Below are 20,636 nucleotides of genomic sequence, written 5' to 3' on the forward strand. Positions count from 1 at the left end.
CCTTTTCTCCTCTCTGTTCATTTAAAGTCTCTACTCTGCGACAAAGAGTTTGAATAGGATCTCTCAGTCGTGCAGACCCTATCAGATCTTCCAAGTATTCCAGCATGCCTTCATCATGTTCAGTCTGGCCTTTGGGTTTCATCATTGCAATCTGTTCAACTTCCCCCTTGGAAAAGAAAGGTTTAATGTTTTCTTCTTTTTCTTTCATTTTATTCCCGAGGGGCAGTGATAGCATGTTGCAAATATACAGAAGGGATGCAGGTGTACGAATACATGGCAAATGGCAGAGACTCTGCTGAAGCTCACAGTCAGGTTTAAAATCTGCTGTTTCTGTAAAGATTCAAAATGTTTTCCCCCAACCTACAAAAAGAAGGAAAGGAAGCATCTCCTCCAGGCTGTGCAGCACCCAACAGTTACACAGATCAGGAGTTAAGTCCTTGGAGATTCCCATTAGGGAACAGAAGGTCCATAAATCTTGTCTGATGGCTGAACTGCACCTGTAACTCCTACAACCAGGGCTTGCTTGTTGGGGGAGAAACAAAGCCAAGTGTTAGACTCCGTCCTCTTGTAAGCACGGCATTAGCTTTAAATTGTTAAGCTTAACACTGATGTGATATCTTACAGAATAAGATTAAATTGAGACAATAACAAGGACGCTTATTTTGCTGATTACTCAATTAAAAAATATATCCACTATCAATATCTTACATTTAGGACAGAGCAGCATTAAATCTTTCAGAGTAAGGATTATATGTCGTAAATGAGATGCTATGCATTAAAAGGCAAAGACAAGAACCTGAATATACATGTACTGAATTGGACTTCAGAGTAAATAAAGATGCAGATGCAAGAATTAACCAGTGAATGCTGAGTACAAACTGCTCACCCCTCAAAAACCTGAGCCGTTATTAGATGTACAAGAGACGACCTATTGGTAAATAGATGAGCACTGCTGCATTGCACAGCACTGGCATTGCCCAGGCTTTGGGACAGATGCTTAAGCCTGTGAAATAACAAGCTCTACGACAACTGAAATTTAGTTTCAGGACTGATAAGTTTTAAGAACAAGATTTATATTCTAGCTTTCAATTTCAGTATGTTAAAACACCTGAAATCTGCGTATAGAGACCAAAACGTACTCCAGAACTGTCACTGCTTTGTGTTGAGCTTGAGCTGAAGACCAGCCTCTACTAAAGCACAGACAAGGTATAAATTCTTAAGGCATAGAGGAGATGGAGTGATTACTGAGACTGCAGGAGAACCAAAAGGGTCCATCACTGAAGTCAGCAATACAGAAGATTCCCATGCAAGCCCTGCGAACCAGCCCTGTAAGTGGCTACAGGAGAGGACCAGGTACTGCTGAGCGCTGCCTATGAGATGCATTAGCACTTCTTGCAGAAGCGGCTTCCTTGTACTCTCAGCACACAATGACACCTAGTGGCACTGTCATGTTCTTCCCGTTGATAAATACCGTTCAGCTGAGCAGAAGGGAACATGGGAAGTTTTGCAAAACAAGAAGTCCTATTTGTTAAGTGCTGCAGCCTTTCTGAAACGTGAGAAATTCCCATGTTGGGGTAAAACAGAAACGTGGGTTTTTTTTGGTTGGTTGGTTTTGCTGTTTTCTCATTTATAAATTCTAAAGTTCCACACATCCAGGCTGTTATTTCTGATCATTGCTGTTCATGAGAAGCCTCAACATTTAAGAAAAAGAACCTAAAACTCTTTAGACTCCTCATGGATCTCATAAAGGCAATCTGTTTAATGATGCAGCTGCACGACGCACAATTCCAATCACACACCCATCGCCGTGGAATTATCACAGATCTCCATTTTGTTTCTTCTCGCATTAAAGAGCTTCCTGTGTTTACACCCGAGGAAAAGCCATCACTGCACAGATCTCCTGTTATACATCACAAAGGTCAGTGTTACAGTCCGACTTGTGCTTTCTTTCCCCCTCATTCCCTCTGCCTTCCCACCGCCCCCTCCCCATTTCTTTCCCATCGATGCTGTATTTCACACAGGCGCAGACACTCCATTTACCCTGTGTGGACAAGGAAGGGACGTAAGCCAACATTTGTTCGTGACCTAATTCAGACCAATTAACCCTCTTTAAATCATGACTGTTAGTAGTTGTGAGGGTTCTCCATAGCCTGCCAATGTAAAGAATAGAACTGCAATGTTTTTAATGACAAAGCACACTACTAACAAAGCTTAATTCTGTATCGAACTCATCATCTCACAAATGAGGAAATCAGAGTTCTGGTTGTCTGTGTTAAAATACCGTATCGCCATAGAACCAGGGAGTAAAGTTCAGGCAATACAGCTGTAAGAGTCTTGAAAGGATGAAGTGAACTGGGTGACTGGGGAGGAGATGATGAACAGAAGTGGAAGCTGTCGGGCTGAGTGCACCAACTGTGTGCAACTGCTCTGCAAGAAGCAACCATTTTATCACTGTATTTCCTTCAACTTACAAAATATATAATTGGCGTTACGTACTTAAACGTTTGGGTTCCTTTCTTATTGAGGGTGAGAGTGAAAACGTTTAGAACATATAAATAATGGGATCACAGCAGTATCAAGGTGCATTAAATGTTTAAGTTGTTCACCAGGATTTATGTTTAGAAATCAGCTCAGCCCATCCCTACAGCTATCACTACAAGATTAAAAGGTTCCCAGCCCTTGTCACCAGCAGAGGAAGCTGAAGCTGACTGCCTGCAGAGAGCAGGTACATGACAGGGAGAGCAGGGAAAAGCATTCCACGGCTTTGCATTCTGTCAGAACTTGATATAGTCAATGTAACTGTTTCCTAACTTTAAACTGTGCACCTGGCTTGACCCAAAGCCATTTGCACTGCATCAGAAATACAGCCTTGCCCTTATCTAGTAAAAGATCTTTCAAAATACGGCCAGCATTTCTGAAAGTGAAACCAAGCAGGCAGTAGGCAGACACTTGTTGGGAAGCTGCGTGCCCTGACATGTTTTCTTACCATAGCTGTCCAGCCCACATTAACAAGTCTCCAAACTGACCACCAGGAAATGTCTCTGGCTGTTCCCCTCGTGCACTCCTGAGGGGAGAGGGAGCAGTATGGAAAAAAACTGACATTAATCCTCTGAGTGGGAAAGACAATTGAAATGGATGTTAACGCTCAGAAACCAGCAATGCTGGCAAACAGCTGACAAAGGACTGAGCTCAGACTGAAATCCGGGGCTGCTGGCACAGGAGCAGAGGCAGCCAGCTCAAACGCTGTATAACATACAGACCAGTAACAAGATCCACACATCTTGTGTTAGCAATCAGAAAACAATCATTGGTGCATTTTGATAGAGCTGTTTAATCTTAAAGCTGTTTCCTCTAATCACAGTCATGAGGAATAATGTCAAGGAACCTGGAAACAGATGATCCCACCTCCCCTCATAGCATGACAGTCAAGGACATGAACTATTTAACTATCATTATGTTTGAGATACTTTCTAAATGCAAATTTCTATTGTGACATCAGTAGAGCAAGAAAGCATTCCAACACCAGCACGAGAGCTGCAGCTAATAAAATTAACCACCTGCAACCAGTGCCTCAGTGCAGGCCACTCAGATCAGCACAAGGTAGAAGAGCACAAATGAGTGCCTGGGCTTGCTCTGCCTGCTGAAGACCATGAGCTGCAGAGTGTGGATGTGCACAAAGACACCCGAAGGACTGCCAGAAAGGGTGACACTATCAGTGCTCTCCTACTCTTTGACAGGCACAAGGCTGACAAGTTGAACTCGCATCCTTTGAGTGTTTGGGCAATACATTCAGTGCAAGACATGTAATACAGACTGAATCCAATTTAATTTCATTATTTCCATTGCATGCACACTTCTGTGCTTATGTCAGGCTAAAACTCTCATTAGGACAAACATCTCTCATCGTGCATGCAGCTTAATTAAGTGGCGACACTCCAGCGCCACATGCAATTTTCTAGCACCAACCTGTGAAGGGTGAGAACTTCATCTCCTGTGCAGCCCCCCAGAGCTGGACAGTGAAATGCCTCAACTCTCAATCACTGCATTTCATAGAATCACTGCCCTTGTTTTCTCTGAAATTACTCACTTCTTAAAACTGCTGATTTCTCAGAACAACAAGCTTGAAATCTGCATTTACCCAATGTTCATCCACAGACATTTTGAACGCAGAACAAGGTCAAAGTGCTCAATGAAGAAAACATCCAACCTACTCATTAAGTTACCTTTCTGCAGCTCTTACCCCACGTTTTGACACTGCAGGTTAGTTTTCACTTCTGTGGAGAACTCCCAGTTTGATGCTCTTGGCAGACCTCAGCATCACGTTCATGCAGCCTCCGTTCAGACTGAGCGGGCTCTGCGGCCTGAAGGCTTCTAAGGGTATTAGGCATGAACAGCGCAGCACACTAATCCTAACACTGACATTACTCAGCTTCAAACAGTGATAAAAATCAGAGGTTAATTTGTGCTGCATACAAACAGAAGCAGTTCTGTCTGTCATCATGCTGGAATGAAGGAGTTCCAGAGCACAGCCTTCAGATTCCATTTTGAACTTCTGGTATGAAAGGAGGCAACAGCAGCAAAAAGCTTTAACTTCTACTGAAAGCTGTTTTAAACCTCTTCATGGAGGATGAAACATCTGTTTGTTGTGACAGTAATTCTGCATTAGGACCAGGGGACCCAGGATAACCTGTGCAGAGCTGCTCACCTGTGATGCCTCCACTCCTCTAAAGCCCGGGAAAAATATGAAGATGGGATCATGCAACAAGTTTCATCAGCTCAACTGTGAATGCAGCACTCACTTCTACTTTGTTAGGAGCTCCACTGAACAATTACAGCAGCAGATACGTAAAAATATGTTCCAGGTTGTGGTGCTGGTTACAAAACCACGACGTGCTGTCAGTTTCTGCTATCTTAAGCTGAAATTGTAAGTGAAGTGCTGAAAAGCTTCAAGTTAGCACGATCCTAAATGAATGGTACCACTGAGTGTTAAACCCCACACACTCGAGGAGTGCAATAAAGCGTGGACACGTTAAAACATTTCACAGTAAGGGAATGTTGAAGCTTAGAACCGAGTAAATGAACATGAGCCGAATTCTGGGGATGAGAAGTTCTGTTGTCCTTTTCTTAAGAGAGCACTTTGTGCTGCAGTTGTAAAATAACAAAACAAAACCCCACGAGTTGAATTCAGAAATGGAACGAAGTAAGACTGAACTGAACTGAAATTTATTAAGCTGATATAATGAAGAATAGCTTAAGAGAAAATAGCCCCTAAGAGACGCAGTCTCATACACTGCGGAAAACCTTTCATGTGTCGATACATCACCGAGACTCCAAGTGAAGCACTGCTACAGAGCAGGACTGCTCACTTCTGGCACTTCAGCTGCTCTTGAGAAGAATACAAATATTTGGTATCTTCCATGGACCTTTAACGTGCTTAATCATTTGAATCCAGGCTTTAAAATACATCAATAGTCGCACAGCAATGATGCTAGGAAGTCAGATAAATGCTTCATGTAGCTTTTCTTTTTGTTTCCATTCTCCCCACCTCTGAGGTGCAGGGCAGTACCAAAGGCTTCTTCAGATTGTGCAAAGGAAGAGCACTGCAAATGGGAGCATCTCTTCATTTCAATAACCTTGTAACTTTTTCCCTTAGTACTACCTATATATTCAACTTGCTTACTAAATTAACTGATTAAGTGCATTACAGCTTGCAACTTTATGGCATTACCTGATTCTGCTTCATTTGTCCCACTCACTTAAGCAATAAGCAAATACAGACAACGCTCATCCTTTCATTTATCTTTGCCAAGTAATACATGAATAATGGTTTTCTGTTTGTGAGTATGTTATATATCCATGCGTTAAAAAAACAAAAACAAAACATTTAACGTAAGCATATTGGATTGTAAAGGTTAAACCATTAAAGAATGAACATTTGTTCCTTCCAAGGCCTATTAGAGTTAGTAGGGAAGTTCATACCACGCTTAAAACCAATGTGATTTTCTGTATATCACACAGGTGACCAACAAAACTCATCCCTCAAGCACTGAACTGAGGCAGACAGTGGAGCTGTATCCAGCACATCCAGAACACCAAGGAAGCAGTGCTTACAGCTGCATCAGCCAACTGTACCTCAGAGCTCTGTGCCAAATTACAGTAGTGCTATTAGAATGCTACTGTAGCTCTGATTGAAGAAAAGCACGTACCAATCAAGAATGGAAACTGAGTTATAAGGCGGAACAGCAGCCAGAACTGATGAAGCACAAGGTGAAGTTCACTTAACATAACGGTAAGATTTAATAATTTCACATCTTACTTTAGAGAACGAAGGTGTATTTCAGTTTCTCCCTTAAAATGCAAAGCATCCAGGCAAGGGGAACATGGACAAGAGACTGTCCAAGTATTTCACCAGTCTGCTACAGGAGTCAAAAATAACTGCACGGAGCTTCTTAGCATAAGGAGAGGCAATAGCACATGGTGTAAAGCTGATAACACTATGGATTTGCTTGAGGGAGAAACTGCCTTAGAACATTTAGAATGTTGGCTATACAAGCTGTATTTCTAAAGAGTCAACTTCCAGGATATTCCTGTCTGTGTTATTTCTCTGGGCTTTTATTCTAACCCACATCTTGAAATTAGCATCAGAACCAGCACTAATACTGAACTACTGCCACCAAGGTTCAGGTGCTTCTGTTGCACAGCTCCAGTGCTGCATGGTTGGCTGGCAAACATGAAGAAGAGAAAGTACCAAATTCTCACCTTCACTCTCTACCTTCCAAGAGAAGTGATATAAGACAAGGGAGAAATCAAGAAAGGCAAGTAAGTAATAAGCACAAACGCACAAGTCTACAATGCCACGACTACCCAAAGATGAAGGAAAACTCATGGCCTGTTACACAACACTGAGTTGTTTGCACAGAACTACTGTTCTGCATTCTGGAAATTATTTCAAAGTAGCCTTTGTCAAGCTGTTCACACATCTGTCTAATTTTAGAAGCTTTCTTGAGGACATTCTTGTATTTAACACAAGAATACAAATTGAGTGCAAGTCTAGAGTCTCTTTGGAATCAAAATCAGTTACTGCGAATCCAACCTACAGTGTTTGACTGTTCTAAGATTCTTGCTGTGTTCTAACTCAGATTTAATCCAGCACTCTCAGTTACACTGGATAAGTGCATTTTGCATCTTCTTCCCATATTTTCCTATTTTTCTGGAAAAAACCAAAACAAAACACAAAACATTGCTTATGGCGTTGCACTGGAATTTGTAAAATAAAAATCACACTAATTGCCAAGAAATTTTGACAGCAAAGAATTCACTTTGAAATTGCATATACTGCAGTCTTAGCATGTCTCTTGCAGCTCCATATTCACTTCAGGATAAAGCTAGTATTTTAACAGGGGAAGTGATTCTGTACTCTGAATCAAATGTAAAGCTTCTACTTTTACATACTATTTTATTCGAATGATACTTTTAGTTGATTACTCTGGTTCTAATTCTTCATACCTCTTCAGCTCAGCTGCCCTTGAAATTTCTAGAACAAAACTCTTCACCAGTTTTGGCAGCACTGATCTCCATTATAATCCCAGTAGAGCTTGTTTAGCTTGTGCTCTATTTGGATGCTTCAGCTCAGATGTTGGTGTGCCTCATTAGGAGAGCAGCCCTCAACCATTGGGAACTTCTGGCTTATCTCAAAGCAAGAAGAAAACCTGCTCCCCCTCATTTCCTCTCCACTACACTGAAGGAGTGACTCCTGGTTCTACAAAGCAGCAGGAGAAAACCTTGACTAAATTTCCTCTCCTGCAGCATAATCTGGGCATTAAAAACTGCTGCACCTATCAGTTAAAAAAAAAAACAAACAAAAAAAAACATGAAATCACTGTAGCTATTCACACTTGCATAAGATTACACGAGAAATTTTTAATTATCTACCAAATGCATTTAAATAACACTAATTAGCACAAGAAAAAATAGCTTGAAAAAACAGGTTCAGGAATAGGTTGATTTCAACTCATAAAAGTCTGCTTCTATTTAGCATAAAACAAATTCAGGCTTTCTAATTCTTAGTATTGTTTCTGCAATGTTCATCCATATGGGCACTGCTTGCAAAACTCCATTTTCTGTTTACAAAGTTGATATTAACTGAACTCCTCTTACCTTGAAAGATAACAAAGCCAATTTCAGCAGGTGGTAACAGTTGCTGTCTGGTTTGTTTCGCTGCCCAGACCTCCTGCCCCACGGGTGTCCTTAACTGACATCCCCTCAATCTCTCCCCATTTGTTTAATAATTCCATGGGGACAACCAGCTACGAGAGAAAGGCTGGGATTTCTTTCTGGCCTCGAGGTTGGCCTCTTCAGAGCACTCACTATTGAGCAACAGCAAACACACTTACCTTCTGAGCCCTGCTCAGCCTGGCTGGGCAAACCTACCCAAGTTTTCTGTGCATAGACATTGATGTTCCAAATATTAAAAAAAAAAAATAAAAAAAGAAGCTAAATTAATAATTTTATTTGTTCTTTACAGATAAATGAATTACTGAAGTGTGGAAGGCAGGAGCAGATAGCAGTAAGATGACAGATATTAGCACACTGCTCAGCATACTTAAAAAAACAAAGATGCATTTTTTTTTCTGTTGCAGTTTCAGGCTGTGGCAACCTCATTAACAGTGCACCAAACAGTTGTCTGTTCCCTAAGTGCTAAAAAGCATATAGCAATTTATTAAAAACAAAATACACAGCAATAGAACTTAAGCATTGCAAAAGTGACAAACTCCTCCTGTTAATTGTTGGCAGCAACACACAGTAACCAAACCCATTCCTTTAAAACAAGAGGTTTTTCCAATTAACTAATTCAGGCACAGAATTTCTAACATTTCTACAACTGCCCAATCAGTATCATTTTTTCCCACAGGCATTTTTGGTGCTGTTACGCAGCAAAATCAACTGGTTGATCCCAATATTCTCAGTATGGCATCACAAGTACCTGCACCACTCTACTCAACTTGCAGAAAAAATGGTTCTGTCCCAAGCTTTCAGAGTGGCACCCAGATGCACCCAGAGAGCCAAGCTGAGAGACTGAGAATGGGGAGCGAGGTGGAGAGAAGAAAGAAAAAGGGAAAGCAAAAAGAAAGCAGCCTTCTGAAAAGCAAGTATTTGCTACTGAATAATGCTAAGTGTGGCAGCAGGGCACTAACCAAGTATCTCAGAGTGCTACTGATAGGACATGTTCTCTTACAGCATTTCCTTTAGTGTTAGAGAATGCTTTCTCACAGATTGAAAGCAGCATTTGATAACAAGATGTATTAACTACACCCAAACAAAAGTCAAAAACCAAAGAGGCGTGATTTATTTTCAAAGTGAAATTATTCTAACTCACTATTGAGCCCAAAGAGGCTACTCTGTGTTTAACTACAACATGAGAGAAGCAAAAGTGAAATAGAACTGTCACTTATTGCTCAGACTGGAAATAAAATCATTTGAAAAGGAGTAGGGAAAAGGGGCAATCCTTGTGACAGCAGCAGGCAGCCTTGGCTTTCTGATATGGTCTCGTTTACTTCTCTCATTTTTACTACTTGGGCTTTGATGTATTTCTGTCACTATGCAGAAATAGTCACATTTTCCAGATGGAAATTACTCAGCTTTCTATTGCCTGATCAATAGAATTCACTTAAAAAATAGATTGTTTAATAATAATCAAAATCACACAGCCATATGCTCAAGGAGTCACACTGAATAAACAGAAAGTTTCTGGAGTTTCCTCTGCAGTTCATTGTAACACGTTACCCACAAAGTTCAGCACAGAGAAAGGAAAAAAAATGGTGGGAAGCATCACTTTGTGTCTTAACATCACTGGTACCACCCCTCATTTCCCATTATACAGATGAAAAGCATGAAACTCGAGCTTTTAGGAACAAGTATGTCCCCCCCATGGGAGACAATTAATAGAAGAAGAAAACAAACCACATTTGGGGGAGAAAAGTAAAAAGTAAAGCAGCCATTTAGCAGTATTCCCTGTGAAATGCTTCCTTCCCCTCCCTGAGCAGGAAGGGCCCGCTCTGCAGCACTCAGCTTAGGATGCTTCTGCACCATAATTTCTACCAGATTTGACTGCAGTTTTTCTCTTTTTAACAATGTTCCTAAAATGATACTGAAGAACAACTTTATTATAACTAATATATATTACCAATAGTTTTATTGGAGATATGCCTCGCTTGAAAACCAAAAAATGCAAGAAGAAAGAGCTGAATGGAATAAATAATTGGCACAAATACTTCAAAAACAGATATATCCTCTTTTTGTGGGTGTAACTGTAAAAAGGAGACCTGAGGAAGTGAAGCAAACACAGCTACCTATCTAAAATATTTGTCTTTCTGTGTTAGAGGGGAACTGGAAGCTCCTTTGACAAAAACAGACTTAAAATCATCTCTGTTGAAAACTGTCAGATCTTAGGAAGCTTCCACTGCTCACTCATTTTCTAGGCCCCAATCCTTCAGAATAGATTTGTGACATGCTTGTAATAGCAGTGAAATAATTATGGGTAATTGCAGATGTGTGTACCCAATGGACCCCTTAAGTATGTCCATCAAGTACTTTAACTCTGCTCACATCTTAAGTGATTGGCTGCCACAAGTAAAATCCTCCATTATTATTTAAGCACTAGAAAAGTGTGTTTGCCTTCAGCCTGTCTGTGTAAAACACAGCCAGCACACACCAGCAAGCTTTAGAACTTTAAACCCCAATGTGAGAAGAAATGATATCATATTCACAAACTCTATTATTTTTATAGCATGAGCTGTAAACTGCAGCTTTTTAATATGCACCTTGAATTGGCTACAAACCTGCTGTGCTTTGAGTCCCCTGCAGTTGTTAAACGAGTGTAAATGAGAAGTAAATGGGTTTTTTCTTGCCTTCAATTTTATACAGTTATTTTTAATATACATACTTCTTTAGTAAAACCATGTCTATAGATGAGAACTGTAGATAAGTTAATAGTAGTATCATTAAGTTAATATTGATGCACCTTTATCTAAAGTATAAACAAGTTGCTGAATCTCTGCCACGCTTAAGCAGCACAATAATATTGGGGTTTAAGGTTTATTTTACTACACCAATATTTACGTGCTGCTAGGGCGGAACAAGTATGACAACTCTTCTATTCATCCACATGTCAGGAGCACTGATTCATTAATAGAAAAATTTATATTAGTGTCTTCAACTGTTTATCTTCCTTAAATTTCTAAAGCAGCAAATAATGATTCGCATCTTCACTACAGCATGCAAACCATGATGTGCTGCTAGAGTACTTTAAGGCCTCACATACAAGACTCACAACTAAACAGCATTTTGGCAACTACACCTGGAAATACAGCTTTAATAGAAACGGGTTTTATTCACACACCAACCTGTAAAATCAAGAATCTGTTATGGTCCAGGTCGATTCCATGACTTCGAAGAAGAATACCAACATCTTTGAATGTTGACTTCTTTCCATTGATGTGGTATACAGAAGAATTATCTCTAAAGGCAGTTCTAGATACACAAAAATTGCTGTTAGGAATGACTTCATAATCATCTCCTTCCTGTTATGAGGAAAAACAAAGCCAGAAATACAATTAGTAAATCGTAGGTTCACCTCACATTTCACCATGTTACCATTAAGGTTTTAAGTCAGGGTCCCCTTAATGATGAGCACCTCAAAAAAAATATTCAGCTCTAGACCAAAAAAAAATAAAATAAATCCCAAACGTGCTGCTCCTCATGTGCTGCATCCCTCATCAATAATACCAGCCTTTGCTTTAAAAATACTTAATTTCTTCTCTTTACCAGGGCTGTGCATCACAAAAGACCTACTGCAGCTTTAAAGTGGCTGTTGTACCCTGCCCTTTCAATTTTAGATTAGGAAGCCTTGAATGATTTGCTACTGTCTGCAATTAAGCTCTCTCTTTATAGTGCTAGAAAGCTGCTTTTTGCCGAGCAGTTCTAAAGAGAAACTGCAGAAGATAAAAAAGCAAAATATTAAAGATGTGACAAACATGAGGTCATCAGCTTCAAAAGATCACTACGGCTTCACTAAAAAGCAGCAACTGCAGTAAAGCTGGGACTCGTTTTAAGCAGTTAAAGCCGAGCCATGCTTCTTGTAAAGACTTCAGCTGGCCCTCTGCTTTGCCAGGCCCATTCCCAGAGCACCATCTGACCAGGTACACTCGCAAGGTTTTTGCATCACAAATGCAGCTTTTCTAGGTGCTCATACAGAGACAAGCAGGAAAAAGAAAACTAAATAACCACTGAATGTGGCCAACACAGACAGAAGCAAAAAGCACAGATCTGTGCACATCGAGTCAAAGAAAATTTATCTATAGCAGGTCTGTTACTGACTGTCCCCGTATTAGCACAGGTTTTGATGCTTTGGTGTACCCTTCCCACAATACTGACTAACCTGAAATTCAACGAGGCACTTCAGCCAGACTAAATGCCCACAGAAATTCTATTTAAATAAAGTAAAATAAATTTCTAGTATTGGAATGGCAATAAGTCAACAACAGCCCAGACGTTTTTACCCATACATGAAATGACAAGCAACAGAATATTATTGCATTTTTTTTTCAGCATTGTCAGCACTTTCTATTTCATTCAAACACGATATCAGCCAGAGGGTGTGAAAGCCAGACATTCTATTAAAAACCTGGTTTGGAATTGCAGCCCCATTTATTGTCCACTAAGTGTTTCAGATTGGTTTTATATTTACTGAATTTTTAAAAATAGCTTCTAATTGGTTTGAAAGCTTTTGCTCCAATAGTTTTTACACCTGAATCTATATGATCATATTATTAATGTACGAATATATAACACACCCAAATGTAGCCTTAGAAGTGATTCGAGGTGCTGTTAATTTCAGAAATAAGCTTTATTTACTTGAGGGCAAAGAAACAACAAATGTACAACGACTTCTGAACATGACAGTTGGATGACTGACTGTGAGCAGCCCCAAAATGACTGCCCAGCAGACACTCCTCTCACAGAGCAGCCCCTGCTCATACTTTAAGAGCTGCACGACTCCAGAGAAGGATTTTTCAGCTAATTAACTTCAAACTGGTGTTTTACATCCCAAGGGTAAACTGTGCCACCGCGTCTTCCCCAGCTCAAACTAATCAAATATTAAGTTGTCAAATGCTTGAGTAAAGCAAGCACTGCTCTGCTGAGCAGGATACATACCTTGTCAATGATCTTTTGGAAGTGGATTTCCACAGAACAGCTCTGGATGTCCATATGTTCCTCAGATTTATGGATCAACACAGAGAGTTTTTTGGATCTGATTTTCTGCGCTCGATACCCAAACACAAAAAGCATCGCATCAATGACATTGGATTTCCCACTGCCATTGGGCCCAATAATGCACGAAAAACGCTGCAGAACAGAAGGAAAAAAGGTGTCGGGCTGAGGGAAATAGATCCTGGCCAGTGTACATCCCCCCTTCATTTGTAAATAGTTCCAAACATCGTTATTTCTAGTGCAGGAAGCTGCAGCTCATTTGATAGTTTAATCTACACAACCAAAGGCAGAGCAGTACAACTTATTTAAGAGAACAACACCTCCACTCAGCCCAGCTTTCTAAATCATAACCTGTTAACTCAAAGTGATACTGCACTTAGCAAGCAAGTTCGCAAGGAAAGTTTCATGATTAGCCACGTAAATCCCTTGTGGGCACTAAAAACATTCTCATTCTTCAAACATGCTCCTCAAAATTCCCCAGCAAACGAAATAAAGGCAGCAATGTGCTTTTTCACAGGCTTTCTGACAAATTACAATTGTACAGAATCAAAAATTTGCACTTTGCTGTTTCCCTACTGCTCAGCAACTAAAAGAAAGGACATCGCCACCAAAACAATTCTCAAACCTCAATATTGCTCTGTTTTTCTGAGGTGAGGTGATGTGAAACTACAGGAAGGGCAGCAGCACACAGCAAAGCCTTACCTTCATTTAGAGAACGCTTAAGGGATAAGAAAATTACCTTGTGAAAAGGTCCCAAAGTTTGCTGCCCTGCATAGGATTTGAAGTTGTGGTTTACAATGTGAGTTATCATGAGACGAGGAGCACCGGCTTCATTGGTCATTGCTGGAGGAGGGGGAGGAGGGATGCTACCCAAAATCTCTTCTAAACTCCGATTATCAGACTCCTCACTTGAGACTGCTAAAAACCATCCAAAATAAGCAGAAAGAAAATTAAGGCCATAAGCACTCCATGACCAAACACCTTTTAAAATACTCGATTTCAAAAGCAGACAGCATTTCCATAATAACCAGAGCTATACTTCTGCAATTATTAAAAGGGGTTAAATGGAATTAAAATCCTTCTTTCCACAAACTGAATCTTTAAAAAAGAGACACTGAAGACATCCCATCGATTCACCAGTGGGTTTGTTCTTTCATTATGCAATCCCTATTCTAACACACTTTAATAGGCACTCTGCAATTACAATAGCTACAGCCGTCACAATAAGGCTACAAATCTGAAACAGGCAAAGTCTTCCTAATTAATAAGTGCAAAGCCACATTTCAAGCCTGCTCACAAGTCACTCCGCAAGATTTGGGGATCGCTGCACAATGCTCTAAAGCTGTAATGACAGCACAACTGCTCTGCAAAGACAGGAAGTTTGTTACGAAAACAAACTGGCCCCCTGGATATCTGCTCGTTGCAAGCAAAGCAGCTTTTCAACAGTTACCAGCAGCTTTTCCTTCACACAGACAGGAGGTTTTGCCACCAATTTCAATTTATCAGTCCATGTGTCAAATATCCGTGCTTGGAACTTTTAGTCGTTCCCGTTTCGTTACCCTAACAGACACACACTGCTCTTTTTGCAGATATTTTCAGCAAAAGCTCAACCCAAGAACCACGAGACAATGCACTGCTTCATGAAAAGGAAAGTCAAATCGTTTTAAGAGTTAAATAAATAAACGTGACATTTATTCCATTCCAAGAAATCTCATAGCATTGGCTGCGTGTAAGTGTGAAAAATCCTGGCTCTTGTACCACAACCCGGTACAGATCAGGAACATGAAATAGGCTTTGTTAGGAGAAAATTCACTAATTGCTTTTGCACTTATTCTCGGTCACAAGTCCCAACACTAACTCTTTGCAAACCACTTTAAAAGCAGTTTGAACACGTCAGGAATCAAAGCTTTCAACCTTCCTTTCTAGACGAGAACAGAGCGAGTCCAATCTGGAACAGTCGGCAGCTTCAGCTGAGCCCTGCAGCTCACTGCGCACCACGGCCAGGTTTACAGGGCATCAGAAGCACAGCGACCCACCTACCTGCTGCTGCTCCTTCCCCGAGCTGCCTGCCGTCTTGTTTGTCCACTTGCTCCACTTGCGCGTCGCCGTCGGGCTCCTCTACAGGCTGTCTGCCTTTCCGGTGGGCTGCTGTCGAGGTTTTGGTGCTCCTGCTCGCCATGATCTCAGCTGGCTGCTCCCCGGCAATTCCAAGCAATCAAACTACCGAAGGGATCTCACTCTAACATAAACAAGAAAACCCCACCATCTCCGCATTAAACTACAACCCCCTACAGAATACACCTAGGAGTTCAACTAACGCGGAAACGAGAGACCAGATGCATTTTGAAGACAAAAAAACAAACCCCAAATCTGAAACAAAAACTACGGCTGAAAGTAATAAACGGATCGCCCCAAAAAACAACGGACCCGCCCTGATCTGCAGAGACAGCAGCCGAGCACCTCCTGAAGCCCATGGAGTTTGCACACTCAGAGTGGCCTGTGTTGGAAGGGACTCCAAGGATCACAAAGCTCCAACCCCCCCGGCACACACAGGGCCACCAGGTCCCCACTTGGGGAGAGCAGCTGTGACACCAGGGGCAAAAGAGTTAACGACGACGGCAGGAAAGAAGCGGGGAGCCCGATGAGCCCGATGTCCGGCTCTTTCCACGCAGCATTCAGTCCAGACACACGCTCTGCTTTCAGCACTCCATGCTGAGCGTCCGTACACACAAACAAAAAGACCTGCGTAGTTAAGAGCACAGACTTCACCCTCCGACAGCTTCCCTCAATACGCTCCTTTTGTGAGGCGCAGCACAGCCCTGCCTGCCAGCGTTCGGCATCCTACAGCCAGAGCAACGCGAAAATACCTTCATGCCGTGGTGATGTTCAAGCTATCTGAGCAGGGAGGAAACGCACGGAAGTCCACACACGCCAACACGGCTCCCACCAAACGCTAAAGGGAAAGCGACCGGCGGGAGGGAAACTCTCTAAAGAGTTTAAATCGCAGCAAGTGGGGAAGGCAGTTCGCAGAGAAACAGGCACGAGAAAGTTTACTTCTCACCAGATAAAACAAAACTGACGTGGTTAGAAAGTCATCTCACAATTGGTGCCAATCATTTGACGTTTGCAGACCTACCCCCAGCCCACACTCTCATGAGAGTCCTTCATTTGGGACAATGGGGGAGGGGAGGAAAACGAGAACGAGAACTCGTTTTAAAGCGGCTGCAGTCCGCGCTCCCGTTACGGATCGTCCCGCAGCCCCTCTCGGTACCGGGCTGTGTTTTCCCCCCCAGCCGCCGTTCCGCACAGCGCAGCGCAGCCCGCGGCTCCCCGCGCCCGAGCAGCTCCGCCCGCGCCCCGGCATCGCCCCCGGCACGGCGCTAAGGGGAGGGGGAAGGAGCAGCGGCGGGCAGTTAGCGCTGCTTATCGCGAGCCGTTCGGGAGCGACAGCCGATGTCAGACAGAAGATCTTTCTCCGCTCGCTCTCCCCCCGCCCCCCCCTTCGTTTGACGCAGCCCCGCGCCGGGCTCCCGCTTCCTACGGTTCGGCTTTCGCCCTCCGAGGGTCAAAGCCGCGGGCGGAGCTCCCACGCGCGGCTCCGCGCTCCCGAGCGGGCGCGACGCGGCGATGGCAGCCCGGGAACGGCGCGGCCCCGCGGCTCGGCTGCACGGACAGCAGCGGGACGGAGCGGCGGACATCGCGCCTCGACGCCGTGAAGGAGCGGCCGCCTGGCGCTGCCTCAGGGCGGGGAGCGAAGGGAAGATCGCGGCTCCGCGCGGCGCCCCCCGGCCCTGCTGCTCACCTCTGGCGCGCGGCTGAAGCGCTCCGCTCCGTTCCGCTCCCCGATCTCCCGTCCCGCCTGCCCGTCCCGCCGGGGGGAAGCCGCGGCTCCGTCCGCCCTGTGGCGAAGCGCCGCGCTCGATGCGGACGGGCGGCGCGGGGCCCCGCAGGCGGCGGCGGTTCGGGCGGGCACGGCTCGCGCCGCGGCTCGGCGGCTTCCACACTCGAAAATGGCGCCCAAACGGCGAACTCGAACCGAAATTCGTTAGAAAGGCGCGGGGCAGGCTGGGACGGCGGGGGGCGGGGCGGGCGGCCGTTTGAAAGGAGGAAAAAGCCGCGCCGCGCGCCATCTTGGCGGCCGTTAGCGGGGCGGGCGGCCGGAGCGGGGCGGATGGTCCGCGGTTATGTCGGCTGCCGTCGCGCCTTCGTCCCTGCCCGCCGCGTGCTGCAGGAGCGGGACGGGCCGCGGCGTGTCGGCGTGGAAGGGATGAATCCCTTCGGTGTAAAGTAGGTCAGGGGGCGGCGCTTGGGCGCCGAGGGGGACGGCGCGGCGGAGCGCTCCGCCAAAACGAAAAACCAAAAACTCCACGAAAAACGTGAAAAAGTATTTAAACGCGTGCGGAAATAAAGCGAAAACGGGGCTCGCTTTGAAATGAGCGCTCGTTAACGGGCGGTGACGCGCCGTCACACGGCCCTGCGTGGAGGGGGGGGCGCTTCTCGCGGGACGTGGCCATAGAGACGGCGACGGCAGACGCGGCGCTGAAGGGAGCCCAGGGAGCTGCGCGCCGCCCCGCCGCCGCCGCAGGTAAAGGCTGAGCTGGGGAGGGGGCGGCCGCGGGGAGGTGGGGCCGGGCCGGGCGGAGGGCCCGGAGGTGGGAGGGGCGGCGCGGGGCGGGCGGATGCCGAGGGCGGCGGGCACGGCCGGAGGGAGCGCGGCGGGGGACGGTCCTTGGGCTGAGATCCCGAGCGGTGCCGGTGGGGAAGCGGGGAGGCGGCCCGCCGTGACCTCCCTGGAGCTTGTGGGGGGGGAGGGCTGCGGGGCGAAAGGAGGCGGATCTGGCACGAGCGGAGAGCGAGACGGGCTGCGGGGCCGAGGAGCGCTCCTGCCCGCCGCCCCCCACCGGGCTTCCCGCCCCCCCTTCGCTGTTGCTCAATCTCCCGCTCGCTCCGATCCTCCGCTGCCCCGCAGGGACGACAGCCGAGGGCGGGGAGCGCCGCGCGGGGCAGGCCGGGCCGAGCTCCTCACCGCCACGTCCCGTAAGCGCTGCCCACCAAAGCCTTCGTCTCGCCGAGGTGTGCGCTGTGAGCTCCGCGCCGCCTCAGCTGTTGGCGGCAGGTGGAACTGACGGCGCCCGTGAGGGTGCAGTGGGATGGGAAGGGCTGCCGGCATGTCTGCTGGAGCTCCGAGTGAGACAGGAGCGGGACAGCACCACGTGGCGAATAGCAGCGGGTGGGTTAGGAGTGCTGTGCTGTGTGCGGGAAACTCAGGTGGGATCCGTGCACACAGATGGGACGGGTCTGCTAGCACTGCCGTGAGGGAGGCTGGGGCTGAAAGGCCCCTTTGATGTGTCTGGATAGTGAGGATTGCAGCGCAGCCTTTGGTTCAGGGAATAAGGAGGACGTTATAGACGTTCCAACGTGAGAAAAAAGATTGAACAATAAATAGAACTATTGCACGTTTTAACTGATGTAACGTAGGACTAAAATTAACTCTTATCCCTTAAGCATCCTTTTTACATTTCTTAAATTCCTCGTAGTAACTGCTTGACCCGTCGTTGTTATTATGGTGGAAAAAAGTCCAGAGGGTCACATCGTGCATCACTCCTCAGTGCCCCATCGGCTCCCACCCTTGGTGCTCCTCCCTCTCCACCCAGAGGGCTGGGACTGCTCACCCAGCACGGTGCCTCCCGCTGCCTTTGGCTGTTGCCCCTCGGATGAGGCCGAGGCTGTGGAACCTCCCCGATTTCCCTACAGAATTACTGTGTTGCAGTGAAGCATCGCTGACGTTACAAGTAGCAGTGGGTGGCAGTAAGATGTTGTATCACTTGGTCCTGGCAGGGTTGTCTTCCTAGCGGGGCTTTTCATTCTGAGTTTTCTCACAGCACAGCCGCTAAGTGTGAAGGTTCTGGACAGTATGGGATTCCTCACTACCATCACAGCTGTGTCTGCACAAGTGTTTCCTTTTACAGCACTCCAGCAAAGCACACCTGGCACCACTTGCTCTTGCCCATGTGCAAGGGAGCCTCTGGATTCTGTACAAACCCTTAAATCCTCATTTCAGTGCTTGTTTTGGCACAGTACTAATGGAATATTGCTTATTTGAAAACATTTTTAGCGTTGGTATCTTCCTTTTGAGTTTTGGCTGCCTACATGTGTGCTTGCTCTGTTTTATTACAGGTATACCTGCATGCCTTGCTTAAATATTCCATCTGAACAACCAAAATGAGACTGAAGACTTCACTTTTAAAGGAACCAAAACATATCCTTTATCTTGGAATAGACCGCTGAAATCCGTGCAGTATTCTCATGTAGCTTATCTTCTCGAGAGGATTTGATTTATCATAAATCCTGTAGTAAAATATTTGTCACATGCTCTGGTCTGTCTGCTTTATTTCTCGTGGAATTTCTACCAGCTTTTCTTGAAACAAACAAACATGGAAAGAATGTAGAGTTGTATTTCCTATATATAACGTATCCTGTGCGGTGGCATTGCAGTAACGTTCAATTATTGAAGGAATGAAGCATTTTGAACTATTAAAACTTCCAGACTTCCTTAATGTAATTAAACATAAGGAATTAGTTAGCTGCGTGGGATGGACCACAGCTGACGAGCTGTATTCCTGCAGCGACGATCACCAGATTCTGAAATGGAACCTCCTAACGAGCGAGACGACTCGAGTGGTGAAGCTCCCAGATGATGCTTATCCCATAGACCTTCACTGGCTTCCCAGAAGCGTTGGTGGGAAGAAGCAGCCCCAAACTGAGAGCTTCGTTCTCACGAGTTCTGACGGTACGGCAGTTGAAAATATAACTTTATACCACTTAGTGCATGTGTTATCTGAATGTATAAGAAATTATTTGCATTTAGTCCATTTGGAATGCTGATACACCAGTTGCACTGATGTAGAAATGCTTCAAAATCAATATGTTACTGTAGTTGTCTCTGATACAATATTATTAGCTATATTTCTTTCAGCAGATGTGTAATTTTGTATGTAAGGAAAAATTCTGTCCTCCTTGGTAGCTCATTTCACACTTGGCTCTTTCATAAGTAGCTTCCAATATGTCTGCGCTGCTGCTACGTAGATATCAGATTGCTTTTAACTGTCAGAACGGAAGGTGACCAAAATACTGAAATGTGGTATTTCATATCAGTGTTGGCCTTTCTGGGGCATATCTTGTATGTGTCTCCTGCACTGCCTTGAGTATCGCTCTGAAGCACTGAGTTCTGGCTGTCATCAGAGACGTATGTAAGGCTGATCTGCATGTCCCACAGACTGCCAGATGTACATATTGTTTCTTCCCAGACCTTCCAGTTTTAAAACTAAGCTCACGAGGGACTTGATCCTTTAGAAACTTGCCTTTTT

General features: G+C 44.9%; 2 protein-coding genes and 1 long non-coding RNA gene across 8 annotated transcripts in view; 2 read left to right on the forward strand and 1 right to left on the reverse strand.

The window, feature by feature from the left end:
* Window positions 1-17,318, reverse strand: part of SMC4 (structural maintenance of chromosomes 4) — a 30,566-nt gene extending 13,248 nt beyond the window's left edge. Inside the window, exons 1-6 of one of the 2 annotated variants that reach the window (XM_072344571.1) lie at window positions 17,072-17,318; window positions 15,310-15,508; window positions 14,009-14,187; window positions 13,213-13,404; window positions 11,403-11,579; window positions 2-166 (exon numbers count right to left, since the gene is read on the reverse strand). In XM_072344571.1, the coding sequence (XP_072200672.1) occupies window positions 2-166; window positions 11,403-11,579; window positions 13,213-13,404; window positions 14,009-14,187; window positions 15,310-15,448 (852 nt within the window). In that variant the 5' untranslated portion in view covers window positions 15,449-15,508; window positions 17,072-17,318. Of the gene's footprint in view, window position 1; window positions 167-11,402; window positions 11,580-13,212; window positions 13,405-14,008; window positions 14,188-15,309; window positions 15,509-16,136; window positions 16,439-17,071 lie in introns of those variants that run through there. The other variant, XM_072344572.1, reaches the window with a different exon arrangement.
* LOC140256231 (uncharacterized) lies at window positions 1,741-9,481 on the forward strand. The gene is made up of 3 exons (XR_011904663.1): window positions 1,741-1,918; window positions 6,019-6,289; window positions 8,912-9,481. It is a non-coding gene; the product is annotated as an uncharacterized lncRNA (long non-coding RNA).
* Window positions 17,319-17,397: 79 nt separating the features above from the next.
* The window catches only part of IFT80 (intraflagellar transport 80), a 40,680-nt gene continuing 37,441 nt past the window's right edge, over window positions 17,398-20,636 (forward strand). Inside the window, exons 1-4 of one of the 5 annotated variants that reach the window (XM_072344825.1) lie at window positions 18,079-18,306; window positions 19,152-19,282; window positions 19,447-19,528; window positions 19,838-20,059. In XM_072344825.1, the coding sequence (XP_072200926.1) occupies window positions 19,492-19,528; window positions 19,838-20,059 (259 nt within the window). In that variant the 5' untranslated portion in view covers window positions 18,079-18,306; window positions 19,152-19,282; window positions 19,447-19,491. Of the gene's footprint in view, window positions 17,855-17,959; window positions 18,025-18,078; window positions 18,307-19,151; window positions 19,283-19,446; window positions 19,529-19,833; window positions 20,060-20,636 lie in introns of those variants that run through there. The other 4 variants (XM_072344823.1, XM_072344824.1, XM_072344826.1 and 1 more) reach the window with 4 other exon arrangements.

The sequence above is a fragment of the Excalfactoria chinensis genome, chromosome 9 (assembly GCF_039878825.1).
Source record: "Excalfactoria chinensis isolate bCotChi1 chromosome 9, bCotChi1.hap2, whole genome shotgun sequence".
NCBI classification, from domain to species: Eukaryota; Metazoa; Chordata; class Aves; order Galliformes; family Phasianidae; genus Excalfactoria; species Excalfactoria chinensis.